The sequence below is a fragment of the Leptosomus discolor genome, unplaced genomic scaffold (genome assembly GCF_034619465.1).
Source record: "Leptosomus discolor isolate bLepDis1 unplaced genomic scaffold, bLepDis1.hap2 HAP2_SCAFFOLD_29, whole genome shotgun sequence".
NCBI lineage: Eukaryota > Metazoa > Chordata > Aves > Leptosomiformes > Leptosomidae > Leptosomus > Leptosomus discolor.
In genome coordinates, this window is record NW_028237772.1 from 877712 (window position 1) to 893183 (window position 15472).

Here is a 15472-nt window from a genome sequence, read left to right on the forward strand (position 1 = left end):
CCCCCTGCGGCCTGTGGTGAAGACCACGGTGAGGCAGGCTGTCCCCCTGCAGCCCATGGGCGGTGGAGCAGATGACTGCCTACACCCCGTGGAGGGCCCTCACGCTGGAGTAGGTGGATCCCTGAAGGAAGCTGTGACTCCGTGGGAAGCCTGCACCGGAGCAGGCTCCTGGCAGGACCTGTGGCCCGTGGGGAGAGAGAAGGCCACGCTGGAGCAGGTTTGCTGCTGGTGACCCCGTGAGGGGAGCTCACGCTGGAGCAGTTGGTTCCTGAAGGTCTGCACCCAATGGAAGAAACCCACGCTGGAGCAGTTCACGGAGAACCAAACTCGTGGGAAGACTCACGTTGGAGAAGTCACGGAGGGCTTTCTCCCGTGAGGGGGACCCCACATTGGAGCAGGGGAAACGTGTGAGGAGTCCTCCCCCGGAGGAGGAAGAGGCAGCAGAAAACAACAGGGTGATGAACTGACCCCAACTCCCATTCCCTGTTTTCCCCCCTCTGCGGCTGGGGCGGAGGAGGGAGGAAAATCGGGATCTAAGTTAAGCGCGGGAAAGAAGGGAGGGGTGTGGGGAAGGTGTTTTAAGATTTGGTTTTATTTCTCATTACTCCTCTCTGAGTTAATTGGTAATAAATCACATTTCCTTTCAGTTGAGTCTGTTTTGCGCGTGACGGTAAATGCTGAGTGATCTCCCTGTCCTTATCTCAACCCCACAAGCCTGTTGTTATTTTTTTTTCTCTCCTCTCTCTCCTCTCTCCTGTCCATTGACACGGAGGGGAGTGATAAGAGTGGCTTTGGTGGACACCTGGCATTTGGGCCAGGGTCATCCCACCAGAGGAGGAGTCTCACAGAGTAGTTTAAGTACAGTTTAACTCACGCCTCTTCATTACAGTTCTCAGAGCTAATTGTGCCATTCAGAACTTTCCTGGAACTCATGACTGTATGCTGATTCTGCTCCCTGGCCAGTGAGGGATTGTTGGGGGGTAGAGTAAGCGGGTACAGGTCAACATAAATGTGTGTTCAAACAGCTTAAGCCAAAATCTGCTTTGATCGTTCCTGTGTTTCCACCAATGCTCAATGGTTTGTGTTGCTCCCATTATTGCCTCTTCGAGTTTTCCCTAGTCGGGGCTTATTCTGGTTAAGTGATCTAAGAATTGCCTTCAATTTGCTAGCCCCAGCTACGTCTCATCTCTTCAGTGTCTCAGCTTCTGAAGCGCATCTCTTTCTCTCATTGCTCTTAGTATTTTCCTTTTCTGACCATCGCCCTGGCCTGAATGAGAAATACAAGAAAGCACCAACCTGTGAAGGTAAGAGTCCTGGGAAAAGATGTGACAATTTCCTGGGACTTCAGCCTGTCTGAGTCTATAGTCTGTTGTAGTCGTATAGTCTGTTGCCTGGGCAACATTTATACGGTTGAGACTGATTTCAGAACACCAAAGCGTCTGATTCTCATCTTTCCCTGAACACGCGTTTTCAGGAACAAGCCGACTTTAACAAAGGACTTGTGTTTGAGTGGCCATGCCTGTAACCTGTTAGGCACCGTATCTGACTCTTTGTCCATGGTGTTAAAAATTGGGAATAGGTCGTTTTTATTTCCAGCGGTAGTGGGTTGATGTCTGGCGTGCCCCTGTGGCAGTGAGGTGGCAGGGGGCGGTGCATGCCCAGGACCCCATCAGTCACGTCCCTGCTGGAAGCGTTCTAGACTAATCGCGCTCCTAAATCGGAATGGTTGAGATGCTATCAAACCAAGAATGGAGTTTTGGCTTTCCTCTTAACGTGGACTGCCACGTGCCCCCAAGGGAATTGTGAGCAGAGCCATGTCACGGCTGCCCAGCTGGGGCACAGCGCTGAACGCAGCTCGGATGGAGCGCTGTGTGTAGTTCCTTCCGGCTGACTCGTTCCGGGCACAGCCCAAAAGACGAGGGGCTCAGTCCCGCACCCCTGCTGTGCTCGGTGTCCACTGGTGGGCACACCAGTGGGAGCAGCAGGCTTCAAAATCCACCCTACCTCGGGCCTCCCCAGCTGGGCCTCAGTGTTCTGGGTGGGCGGGGAAAGCCTGCTGGGCGGGCAGGCAAAGGCTCGGTGATGTCACAGCGCTAGGCGTGACACCGGCCTGGGGTTGTCACCTCGGCAACCCTTGCAAAATCAGACGTGTGGGGCAGCCACTCGGTTCAGGGGGTCGCTGCCCGCACTCTGCTCAGCCAGCTCCTACGTGGCTGCTCTTTTCTGAGGGAGAGAGCAGGATCATGGCTGGCCTGGTTCCCTGCCCGACCAGGGCTCTCACCGTGGTTTTCCTGCTCCTGGGTGGCGTTGGCCTTCCCTTCCTGCCAGGCTGGGTCAGGGTCAGGACGAGTGTGCTTAAGGAAGACCTGCAGCAAGTGCCCAGTGAAGCAGAGAGCTGGACGGCCGAATGGCCCAGCAGCATGGGCCTTCGGAGCCCCCAGCACTGGGTCAGGTTCGGGATGGGTGGGAGTCCTGAAGGCCTGAAGCAGCCGCCCTCGTTGGTGCAGTCAGCTTCCACCCTGCCTTACCTTTGGGGCCAGCTCTGGGACTGCCTTGCCCACGCAGAAACCAGCAGGATCTTTTTCAACACCTGGCAAGCCGTGCAGCTGCTCTGCATGATTTGGACCTTGCTTGGCCTGTGGAGAAAAGTGACCGGACCCCAGAGCCAGGTGAGCCGTGGAGATCAGTCCCACAGGAAGGGACTGGGCTTGTGAGGAGCAGGGAACACCAGCAGCCTTGATCAAGAAGGCTTGCAATGGAAAAACAAAACGCAGTGCGTGTAAGAAAGCCTCAGCAGGCCCCGAGAGGTCCTCCACCTCTTCTCCAAGGACATGCCAAGCCTCAGGGCTGAAACCCTGCAGGAGCCCCCAGCACGACACGGGGCTTGCTGCAGGTTTCCTCAGCCCAACGAAGCAGTCCTGCAAGGCTGCGGTTCTTTCAGAGGAAGCCAAGCCCAGCAGCGCAATTCTTGGTCCCCAAAGCTTCATTGTGCCCCTGCTCCTGTCATTTCCAGGAAAGCGGACAGCCAGTTTCACCTTCTGAGGAGACAGCCTGCTGCGGGAAGGGCGTCTTTGACCCTGGCGACATAGACTGCTGGCTGAGGGCAAACACCCCCTTGCTGGTCAGATACCTGAGGCGTTACCGCCGCCTGAAAAAGCTCCAGCACCAACAGTCTCAGAAGAAGGTAAACCAAAAATGTAAGAGAGGAGGGCGTGCTCGATCTTCCCTTGCAACTGCAGCCAGAGCAGGCGTCCGACAGAGTGGCCACAGGAAAGGCAGCGGTGCAAGCCAGAGCCGCTGTCCGTGCGTGGTTGGATGAGAGGCAGGAGAGAAGAGGCATCCGTAGCTGTGAGGTGCCCCATGGGTGCCCTGGTCCCAGGAAGAGGGGCCCACAGCCTGGCAGGGTGCCCGTGCTCCCTTGAAGTGCCTGGTGCATGCTCATATCCCGGGGAGGCATGCGGTGGTCTCTCCCCGTGTCCCTGTAAGGTGGCAGTGGCCAGTGCTTGCCCACGACCCACTGGGTTCCTTAGGCCTTAGGACCTGCAAAGCTGGTGCGAGAGCAAGCCCCGCAGCAGAAGGAGGGGCTGGTGTTAGGAATGGGGTGCATAACAATTCCAGCTGCAGTAGTTTCATTCAGCTAACAGGGAATTCTCTTTAGGGTGACAGCCAGCTGGTGCATCAGGACGTGCTTCAGCCCACCGAAGCCTCCTGGGGTGAGGGCACCTCTGCTGACTGACCTCTGCTGCTGACCCGAGGCCATCATCGACTCGATCTGTGACGTTGTTTACTGCCTAGCTGTCAGCAAAGCTTGTCGAGGAGGAGAGTTGCAAGAACTCTCTTTCTGAATAAAATAAACTGTTTAATAGTTTAAAATAAAATAGTTCTAAAAGAAACTGATAGGAGACAAAACTGTGAATTTGACTGCAGACTGCGCTGTGCCCTGTGTAATCGCTTGCCCTGGCAGTGCTCTGTTGTCCTGGTGTGTCTGGTATAAAATCACAGGCCAGCCACGCTAGGCAGGCTCCAGTCAGCCAGGGCAGCTGACCTGAGTTAGATACGGCTGTAGCCCATGCCATAATGTCATGGTCATGTTCAAGGGGGTAGGTTGGCTGAGGACAGGCTCCTGCTGAGGTTCCTCCTGCGGTTCCTTCTCCTGCTGCTCCTCCGGTTTCTCCCGAGGACTGCTCTCTGGTCGATTGTGACCACTGGATATTCATTTGGCTGAGTACGTCTCTGTTGCTATTGGTAGGGTTTTATTTCAATCTGTTGCGCTTCTACCCACGGGTCTGCTCTCCTTTTTCCCAATTCTGCTCCCTGGCCAGTGAGGGTTTGTTGGGGGCTAGAGCAAGTGGGTACAGGCTCAACATAGATGGGTGTTCAAACAGCTTAAGCCAAATTCTGCTTTGATGGTTCCTGTAATTCCACCAATGCCCAATGGTTTGTGCTGCTCCCATTATTGCCTCATCGACTTTCCCCTGGTCGGGTATGATTCTGGTTAAGTGATCTAAGAATTGCCTTGAATTTGCTAGCCCCGGCTACGTCTCATCTCTTCAGTGTGTCAGCTTCTGAAGCGCATCTCTTTCTCTCATTGCTCTTAGTGTTTTCCTTTGCCGATCATCGCCCTGGCCTGAATGAGAAATACAAGTGTAACGGGTCTGCGTGGCAAGGTTTTGGTAGCGGGGGGGTTACAGGGGTGGCTTCTGTATGAAGCCGCTAGAAGTCTCCCCTATGTCAGATATAGCCAATGCCAGCCGGCTTTAAGACGGACCCGCCGCTGGCCAAGGCCGAGCCCATCAGCGACAGCGTTTTTCGCCTCTGTGATAACGTTTTTAAGAGAGTGAAAAAGTTGTTGCGCAGCAGTAATTGCAGCGAGTGAGGGGAATGAGAATGTGGGAGAGAAACATCCTGCAGACACCAAGGTCAGTGAAGAAGGAGGGGCAGGAGATGCTGAAGGCGCCGGAGCAGCGATCCCCCTGCGGCCTGTGGTGAAGACCACGGTGAGGCAGGCTGTCCCCCTGCAGCCCATGGGCGGTGGAGCAGATGACTGCCTAAACTCCGGGGAGGGCCCCCACGCTGGAGTAGGTGGATCCCTGAAGGAAGCTGTGAATCCGTGGAAAGCCTGCACCGGAGCAGGCTCCAGGCAGGACCTGTGGCCCGTGGGGAGAGAGAAGGCCACGCTGGAGCAGGTTTGCTGCTGGTGACCCCGTGAGAGGGGCTCATGCTGGAGCAGTCTGTTCCTGAAGGTCTGCACCCCATGGAGGAGACCCACGCTGGAGCAGTTCATGAAGGAACCCCATTCCCTGTTTTCCCCCTGTGCCGATGGGGCGGAGGAGGGAGGAAAATTGGGATCCACGTTAAGCCCGGGAAAGAAGGGAGGGGTGCAGGGAAGGTGTATTAAGATTTGGTTTTATTTCTCATTACTCCTCTCTGAGTTAATTGGTAATAAATCACATTTCCTTTCAGTTGAGTCTGTTTTCCCGTGACGGTAAATGCTGAGTGATCTCCCTGTCCTTATCTCAACCCCACAAGCCAGTTGTTATTTTTTTTCTCTCCTCTCTCCTGTCCAGTTAAGGAGGGGGAGTGATAGAGCGGCTTGGGTGGGCACTTGGCATTTTGGCCAGGGTCAACCCACCACAACAATAAAGCACCAACCTGTGAAGGTAAGAGTCCTGGGAAAAGATGTGACAATTTCCTGGGACTTCAGCCTGTCTGGATCTAACTTTCCCAGCTCGCCTGGGCATGTATTTATACGGTTGAGGCTGATTTCAGAACACCAAAGCGTCTGATTCTCAACTTTCCCTGAACACGCGTTTTCAGGAACAAGCCAACTTTAACAAAGGACTTGTGTTTGCGTGGCCATGCCTGTAACCTGTTAGGCACCGTATCTGACTCTTTGTCCATTGTGGGGGATCTCAGCTGGACTGAGGTCTTTGGACAGGATGACTTGGACCTTGAGATGATTCTAGTCTACCCGTGAGAGAGCAGACAGGAGCAAGAAGAGCTGCAGCTGCAAGATAAGCCAGTCCTGAGGAAGTGTCAACTACAAGACAAGGCGTACATGTCCTTTTGGCAGAATGCGCGATCACGTGTCCGGAAATAAAACAGAATAGAAGACACAGCCGAACGTTCAATAAACGGCTTTTGCTTGAATCCATATTGGTTGGTAGGCAGAGTCCGTCCTTGCATGAGTGTACTGGGTGGTGCCGAACCTGCAGAAGGCTCAAGAAAAAGGGCGGCTGCCTCTCCCTGCAGGCGGGCGGTGGAGCGTTTGCAGGGGGAGGCAGTCGTGGCTTGCGCGGCTGTTGAACAGATTTGGGCTTTAAATGTGCCCAGCCTGGTACGCCTGGTTCCTTTCTACTTGCTGGTTGTATTCAGAGCTGAAATGCTATTTTTTAAAAAACACGAAAGCAACCAGCAAACAAAAAGCAGCTGGGCAATTCCACCCCACAACGGGTTTTCTCCCCCCGGCCCTGGCCACCCTGCCGTGCGACATTCACCACCACCATCGGGGTGCAGGACCGGGCCCGGGGCAGGGCTTTCACAGGCCGCCCTTATTTTGAGGCTCCTGGCCGTGCAGTTCCTGGGCAGTGCTCAAGCAATGGCAGCAGTGCCCACAGGCGGTATTTTGGGTCTTTCTCCCTTTCTCTCAGGCTCTGGCTCCCTGGTTTCCAGCTGTTCCCTTTCTGCCCTGCAGCCTCTTGTGCTGCTTCTCTTCCTCTTCCTCACTCTGGCTCCTCGTCCCCATCTTCTTTAGCCTCCTCTCTGCCTGCCCGGGCCCCTCGTGCTCCCCCTGCTCCCCCACCCCAGAGGCCATCGCTGCTGGGTCCCTCTCTGCCGCCCTGCCCCACACTCCCCCCTCCCGCTGGCCCTCAGGCTCTGGGGGCTGTTTCCCGCCCTGCTCTGGCCTGTGCCCCGGGGAGGGGCCATGGGGCCCGCGGGGGCGGGGCGGGGCCGGGGGAAGTGTCCCTGCAGGGGCAGGCAGCAGGAAGGAGCCCCGGGGCATGCTGGGAGCTGTAGTCCTGGGGCAGGGGCTGCCGGGCAGCCCTGTTGGTGCCGGGAGGTGCAGGCTCTGCTCCAGCCGTGGCCCAGCTGAGGTGAGGAATGGGGCTGCCCCTGAGGTGAGCCAGGCCCTTGGGCGGGCGACGGGGTATCTCCTGCCTGCTGGCTGCCCGGGGGTGGTGGGTGGGAGCTCCAAGCCGGAGCCGGACTGGCTGGGGCAGCCCCAGGGTGACCCGAGAGCTGGGCAGGGGAAGCAGAAGGAGACAGACCCCCCATCAGAGGCACTGGGCACCCTGACTCCCAGAGCCCCCCTGAGCCGCCTCAGCCATTTTCACCCCCTGCAGCTGCCCCGTCCCCAGCCCCTCCCCTGAGGCCTGTTCCGCAGCCCCAGGCTGCCCCACGGCCTGTCCTGGCAGTGGCGAGCGGGGCCTCGGGCAGGCCCAGGGCTCTGTTAACCCAGAGGCCTTCAGCAGCAGTGCGGGCAAGGAGCGGGGTCTACAGGAGCTGCTGCAGCAGGAGGGGCTCCGGCCTGGGCTGGCTGTGACAGTCAGGGTTCTTTCCCTCTGCCAGAGGCCGTGCCAAGGGCTCGGTTGTCTGTTCCTGCCCTGGGGATGTCGTCAGCTGCATCCAGCTCAGGCTGAAGCTGAAGAGATGGGCAAAAGGAAAAGTGGCTGGAGAAGGACACGAAGGGGATCCGGCTGCGAACTGCCCCCAGTGGCAGACAAGAGACAGCGGGCCTCTCCGCGTGAGGAAGGGTCCCTGTGAGTAGTCCTCAGCAGAGCTGGTCACCAACATGCACGGCGGGGTCTGTGTGCGTAACCAAAGCACGGCACAGCCGTGTAGTGTGTGTGTGTGTGTGTGCGCGCACGTGAGTTTGTGTATTGTCGAGGTAGGGACCGACACCAACAAAAATATAGGTAAAAAAAGGCAGCCTTTATTAAGTTACAAAAGCCAAGATGGTCGAGATGGCGCAGCAGAAAAAACATACCCTTTTATAACCTTTCTTATCTGTCCACCCGTTCATGCACTAAGGCTGCTAAAATGATTCGCTCAGTACCTCTGTCCATTCACCTCTATTCACACACTGACTGGCTGGAGCTCCTACTCTATTTCCCACTTCATTCTCTTGCCAAATTTCTGCTCTGTGGTATTCACTTGTTTAGTCTCTTCTTGCTCAGTCTCTTATCACCCCCTCAACCCTGTTTACAACATTCTTCATCCACTTCTTTCATCTTCTCACGGGTATACTGGGATGCTGTCGAGGCCAATTGCATCTTCCTCCGTCAGGCTATCCCCGACAATTCCCCTTTTTTGTTATTGTGCAAGAAATGTTGCATGAACAGTCTTCTGCAGGGCCCTTTGCAGAAGACTGACAAGACAAGGCAACATCCAAAGCACGGTCCCAATTACCAAGATGACTGCCCTCACCGTTTCAATCAGAGATATTAACTACCCAGACAGGCCCCACCCTTTAAACCTCCTTTTCAGTCAATCTAAGCCATCATCCTCTGTCAAACGCTTCATCTCTTCTTCTAGCTGCTGTATGCTCTTGAAAATAAGTTCTGAATGGTCAGATGTCTAATGGCAACCCAAGCAAACAAGTGGAGAATGGATTTTCAGGGTTCGCAGTAGAAAGGCACAAAGTTTCTTGATACATGACGTTTGCTAAAGTTACCCGGACGTTCTGCTTGGGTTGTGGAACTACCCATTCTTCACCCTGATGCAGGTTCCAGCACAGGCCGAACACACCCAGCAGGAACCCAGCGAGGGCCGGCATCTGTAGAGACACAAGCATAACCCCTGCCCCAGGTGATCAGCTCACACGGTCCACTCCACTGGCCAGTAACTAAATCTTTAATCTGCACTTTGACACCCTTTTGCAAACCCTGTTTTGAAAAAGGAGAAGAAAAATGTAGACAAAGAGGATGTAGAGAACTGTCCCCATAATGAAGGAAGTTAAGAACATAAAATGCTTTATCTAAACATGCCTGAGGCGGTTCCCCAATCATTCCCCCTTGTTTTTTGAAGCTGCCGCTTCAACGTGCCATGTGCACGCTCAACGACGGCTTGTCCTGTTGGGGAATGGGGAATGCCTGTAACATGAGTAACACTCCATAAACTAAACAATGTTTGAGCTTTCCGTGAAGCATATGCTGGGCCATTGTCCCTTTTAATTTGGCGTGGCACCCCAAGCACAGAAAGAGCCCTCTGTAAATGTCGAATCACATCTTTTCCGGTTTCTCCGTTATGTGCTGTTGCTACCAAAGCGCGAGAAGAAGTATCAATAGAAACATGAACGTACTTCTGTCGGCCAAACTCATTAATATGAGTAACATCAGCTTGCCAAATCTGCAAGGACTGCATAGCTCTGGGATTACTACCAAAACACACCGGGGTGTGAGTTCCCTGGCAATCAGGGCAGGCAGCTACAACAGAAGGAGCCTCAGTACGGGACAAACCAAACTGCCGTCGTAAAGCTCGAAAACCTTGATGAAAAAATTGATGTGATAATAGAGCTTGTTGCTTCGTGTTAGGAACAGTAGTTAGAGCCATAGCAGAAACAAGAGCATCACTCTTGAATTACCTTCTGTACAAAATCCGGGTCAAGTGGTATGAGTACGAACATGCATAACAAAAGAAGGTTCTTTTCATTGTTGAACGCTCTTCCAGAGTTCCAAAGCACCCCAAATAAGATTTGATTGTCTGACATAGTCAAGACCACTTTATCCAATGGATTAACCCCATTGGCTACATATGCTGAGTCAGTGACAATATTTAGAGGAGAAGTAAAAATAGAAAAACCAACAGCCATGGCACGCAGCTCTACTACTTGTGGAGAACCTTTTTGATATACTACTGTGTTGTTCCAGTTGTTGTTTTCATACCATACTGCTGCTGCTTTACCTGATTTTCCTGAACCATCTGTAAAGACAGTGGGGCCTTTTACAGGTTCTGGCTGGCTGAAGTTTTTCTGACCAAATGGTATTTCTCGAGCAAATTTCAGTAGCGGGTGCGATGGTAGATGGTACGATATTTGCCCTTGAAAACTCGCCATGGCCTCTTGTAGCTCATAAGTATTTGCCAGACACCATTCAAAATACCAGTTTGGAACAGGGAAAACAATAGTAGCTGGATCACGCCCTGTTAGTTCTAGACATGGCTTTCTGGCTTTTATGATCACATCAGCAGTGAGTTCAAACAATCCAGGAGAAGTTTTTTGTGGCCGGAATGATAAAAACATCCATTCTAAAATATGTAACGGGTCATCCCACTCAGGATTCCACTGCACCAAAGCACCAAATGGTACAGTTGTGTCAATTAGTACAAAGAATTGTACCAATCGAGCCAAGTCTATTCGAGAGACAAATTTCTCATGTCTAGATTGTTCCACCTTATGAATTCCACCTAGTGCTTCCTCATCTAATATTCTGGGTTCTGCTGGATCAGTAGAATTTTTAATAATTCCAATAATGTTTGCAACTGCGAATTTGTCAGCCCAAGATAAGGCCTGATCCAATTCAAAGATCCCATCAGTTTCTGTACATCATTAAGTGTTTTAACCTTAAGGTTGAGTTTCACAGGCTGTGGCACAACCTGTTTACTTGTAATTGTCGTTCCCAAATATTTCCAGGGTTCTACCTTTTGTCTTTTTCAGGGGCAAGAACTAACCCATATTTTTGTAACGAGTTTCTGGTCCAATTCTCCATTTCTCTCAACTGCTCCTTGCTGTTTGATGCTAACAGGATGTCATCCATGTAATGGTAACAATAACTAGTAGGGAATTTTTCCCACACAGATGACAAAGTTTGTGCTACAAACCATTGACAAATTGTTGGTGAATTTTTCGTGCCTTTGGTAAAACCTTCCATTGATACCTTTTTGAAGGTTCCACAGGATTTCAAGAAGGCACAGAAAATGCAAAATTTTCGTTGTCTTGGGTGGCTAGTGGGATAGTAAAAAAAAAAAAAAAAGTTTTAAATCCACTACAATATTTCCCCAATTCAGGGGGATCATGGCCGGTGAGGGTAGGCCCGGTTGTAGAGCTCCCATTGTAGCTATGACAGCATTAATTTGTTGTAGGTCATGTAGCAGTCGCCATTTTCCTGATTTGTTTTTGATTACGAACACTGGGGTATTCCATGGGCTGTCAGAAGGATTTTGTGTCTTTGTGCACCGTCTCGCGCTCTTCTTGCCGTTTCCCTGAAGCGACTGTCCCGCGTGTCCTTTTCTATTTCATCTAAAAGCGGCAAACAAGGTACGGCTAAGAAAATATCATCCATATAACGATAACAAGAACACTGCGTCTCACTCACTCACGCATTCAAACACTGATAACCAGTTTTTACACTATCACACGAGGAGCTCCTTTACACCATTCACACAAAAGACCCAAAAGGACCCTTGCAACTCTGATTACTACAATAGCAACTATAGCATTGAGCAGACTAAGATCCAATATCATACCTATGTCAGACGAGTTCCAATTCAGGTAGTTAAATATCAGTGCGAGTGGTGAAAATACACGTCGACATCAATGCTGATCAGCACACAGTGCGAGCACTGAGCAAATTACAGAAGCAGACCAGAAGGAATACCTGTTTCCGTAGATGGTCCTTGTCCACCCCTGCAGCGAGCCAGATGAGTCAGGGAGTCCCTCCGAGGAAAGGTCCCGGGGCGCGCCTAGGGAGTCCCTGTCCTCAGCGGCTCCTGCAGTCGGACAGAGATTGTTGCCTCTGGGATGTCAACTGAATCTGAGAAAACTCAAGTGTTATTAAGCAGGGATTCCTTATTGCACTTCAAGATTTTTTTTTCCTACGTGAGGTTTGTTTTGTTTTTTCTTTTTTTTAGGGGGGGGAGGGGGAAGGGGGGGTTTAAGGTGACCCCAGGGGTGACGCCGGGGTTCCCCTGTCCCCTCCCTACCAAAACCTTGCCACACACACACCCCCCTTTGCGGGAGCTGCGTGAGGACACTGACACGATCAATGTGATCTAACAAGTGAACCTTTATTTCCGTGTTTCCAGTGCCATTTATAACCCTCGACCACACCCAATAAATACTGATTGGCTTCATCGCAACTAACGGCCCATAGTCCAACCTGATTGGCCACTTTGCGAGTCATGTTCAAGTCACGGTCACAAATTTTCACACCCATCTTCTTCAAAAAATTACAACGGCGTCATGAATGGCGGCTGTCTCTTCTCCTGCACCTGTAAGATGTTCATGCCCCCTGCACTGGAAGTTGTTTATACTTTCAGCAGTTCTGGTACGTCCCAGCTCGGATTCTCTGGAAAGGCTGGATTGTTCACATGTCCCTTATTTCGAAGATATCCTTCCACACTCCTCCTTCCTCGGCTAACAGAGAATGCAAAACCATGCGAAGGTGAAAAATGGCATTTCTCATGTGGGTACATCGGTCAGCTAACAAGTCCAAAGCATCAGCTCTCCGATTGGTTAGGATTTCTAATATTGCCTGTAAGCGGGTTATGCAGTTAATGTTATAGAACGGTTCTCTGGCTCCCGCTATCAGTTCGTTGGGGTTCCAACTAGCTGGGCCATAATGTCGTCTGATTCTCTCAGTGGGCCGCTCATCCTTTCTCCATTTTTGACCACTGTTTCGGGTCAGACTGGTATCAGTCCTCCTGTTCTCACATCTCAACTCATCGTACACCCTAATTCCTAGCTGGTTTCCCTCATCAGAGGCTAACAGGAAGAATAGGGGCCTAAAGGATCCCACCTAGCATATACCAGACCAGTTTGGTGGCAATCTTCGATAGGCTGCCGTCCGCATATCCAGTAATGCCCTTGCAAAGCCCAGGTCCCATTGGCGAAGGGGCCTTCCCACATTGCAGAGTCTATGGGTTGCTCAGAATACAATGTGTTTCCCGGTCCTAGTGCTCCTCCTAAAATGGTTTCGTCTCCATATCGATCACAATATTTACATTTCCACACCCCCGATTCATTTCTCCACACACAGTTACATCCCCACTTACTTTGATTAGTACTAGACCAAAATGTTTTAAACAGTGTGAGGGTTTCATGTCGATGCTGCCACGCCCATTGGTGCACTCGTACAGTAGGATTTTTGCTGGTGGTATTATCTCGCAGGCAGAAAGGGAGTCGGGGATCAAACTTGCTGTCTCGCCGGGCAGCTTTAGCACCCTCTCTGCAGGGACTGGTGAGGGAGCATTTTGCCCAATTGCACAAGTAATCACCAAACCGCCCTTTTCATTTTCAGTGAGCCTCCTTCAATATTGCCACCCTCCTCCCCCCAGCTCACTGACAGGGGGAGGAGGAGATCGTTTGCCTGCTGCTCATTTTTTCTCTCCTCGGTCTTACAGGCGCGAATCGGGAAAGAGGGTGCAGAGGGGATGTTGGGCTTTTCTTTAATCCAATTGGATAGGAATATTTTTAAGATTCTAGTGGGTTTTCTGTCCATTACTTCTCTAGGTATTCCTTTTTTCAGCCCTTCCATCCACAAATCGACCCTCTTTCTTTTTCCCTCACTGTCTGACACTCTCTTAACAACATGTTCCCCAATCTAATGAAAAGAAAGCTTTTTTTCTGCAAACTGTTCAGATCTCATCATTCCATGCATATAATCAGATTTCAAGACCCTCTATCAATCAAGCTGTCTGGAGACTGAACCAGGGCAGTCTAAATTGATATCTGAAAATTAGTCTTACTCCTTCCCATCTGCCACAGTGGAACACTGAGTCTATTTGGTGAGGCAAAGCTCTTCCACCTCACTAGGGCAGGTACTGGGGGGCAGCACCGCGTTGCTTTAGCATTAGGAGTTTTCACAGTGGAGAGGGAAGATAACTACTTGCAGTAGAAAGTATTCCTTTCGACAGATGACGTACCTGTCTTCATTCAAGATGGCATATTAAGAAGCAAAGATCGTTATTATTCAAAATAATTTATTTTGGATAAAATAAATAAAAGGAACTGTCGACTCTCAACCATGTCCAACTCGTGCTCTTCTGGAAGATGTTGACCGTCTTTCTTGTGTAAACTCCACCCGTTCAGCAACTTCATCCAACCTTCTGCTACAATCAATTCTAAATCTGTTTTAAGTCTTTAAACTAGGATCGATGACTGTTTGTTCTCTAAGTCCTTGTGCTAGGCAGAAAACTGAGTACTTGAACCAGGCAAACAATAAAATCCTCATTGCCTGGGGCTAGCCAGTGAAATACAAAGAGAGGCCAGGACTGGGGGCAGTCATCTGCAGATAGATTTGGCGGGAGAGCTCTGGGCCGATCCACCGGGAGCTGGCTGTCACACCGTCGCCGCGGCACACGGGGATATTCGCCAGCATGTTTTCCTTCTCCTGCTCCAAAGAGCATCTGCTATAGGCCTAAAAGCAACACAAAGGAACAGCAGTGTCATCCAGTTGCATCCGTTGCTCAAAAAAATAATCCAAGCTCTGCGCCTGTCAACGCTCCACCCTTTCACAACGGACGCTCCTTTTTCACCCCGTCTCTCCCCAGATCTCATTTGGGAGCTCACAGGCTGACGCAGAACCACTACTGCTCCCTCAGTAGCCTGCTCTGTAAGGCCAAAGCAATGGGTGCCGTGGCACCAGTTCCCTCACTGCCTTACTAAACAGCTCGCACAGAACTGTTGTGTCCAATTTAATACCAATGAAATGATTTCTTCCCCTCCTTACGTTAGCTGGCTGCCTGCACACAGTCCTCAGTATTCCTGAGGCATCCTCACCCGGTACAGAAGCTGAGGAGAAGGGTAGACGGACACAATAGCCTCAGCCGTCTTGAGGCTGACCCGGTTAAATTGTTGTATCTGTCTCTTCCAAGCTTCCAAGAGACCCTTTTGAGAAGGAGCCGCCTTCACCCCTCTGCACCACTCCTTCTCTAAGCTGAAAGGGAGCCCCGTCTTCTCTTGCTCTCGCCTGGGGAGAACAAAGGATGGGAAAGAAAATGAGGCAATGAGGCTGCAAAGAAAATCCTATCCCTGCACCTGTTGTCACACGGCCAGAGAAGGAGAGCCACCTCTCACTCTGTGCTGTTACAGACACCACTGGCATCAAAGTAAATGCTAAAAACTGGGCCCGATTTTCTTTACATCAAATTTCCTACTGAAAAAGAAACGATCCTGTACTTGGGAGCAATCCTGACACAAGCCAACACACATACAAAGTGGTAAACAAGAATTCACTTTCTGACTGTCAACAGTAATGAAACACTTCTACGTGTCACTGTTAATGACATCTCACCTCTTCTCACGGCCGAGATGTGACATACAGCAGCTGCTGTGACAGGAATGCTACGATCGTGTGGGACAGCACAAGGGGGCTTGCTTAGCCACTGCTGTGCAACCTGCTGCTGTTCTTCCTTATCCATGGCAGCAGCTAAGCAGTTCCTGCTCAGTAATATGCCTCTCTTGGCTACACACCGAAGAAAAGCTGGTGCTGTAAAAGCCCAGCTCTACTTGCATTCCCTTCCCACTCCTTAAATC

The 15472-nt window shown here is 51.4% G+C and overlaps 1 protein-coding gene across 1 annotated transcript in view; it reads right to left on the reverse strand.

The window, feature by feature from the left end:
- Window positions 1-14177: 14177 nt before the first annotated feature.
- LOC147412857 (structure-specific endonuclease subunit EME1-like) overlaps window positions 14178-15472 on the reverse strand; it is a 40636-nt gene continuing 39341 nt past the window's right edge. Inside the window, exons 7-8 of the mRNA XM_086480963.1 lie at window positions 14717-14906; window positions 14178-14354 (exon numbers count right to left, since the gene is read on the reverse strand). Coding sequence (XP_086337089.1) covers window positions 14178-14354; window positions 14717-14906 — 367 coding nt within the window. The remainder of the gene's footprint in view (window positions 14355-14716; window positions 14907-15472) is intronic.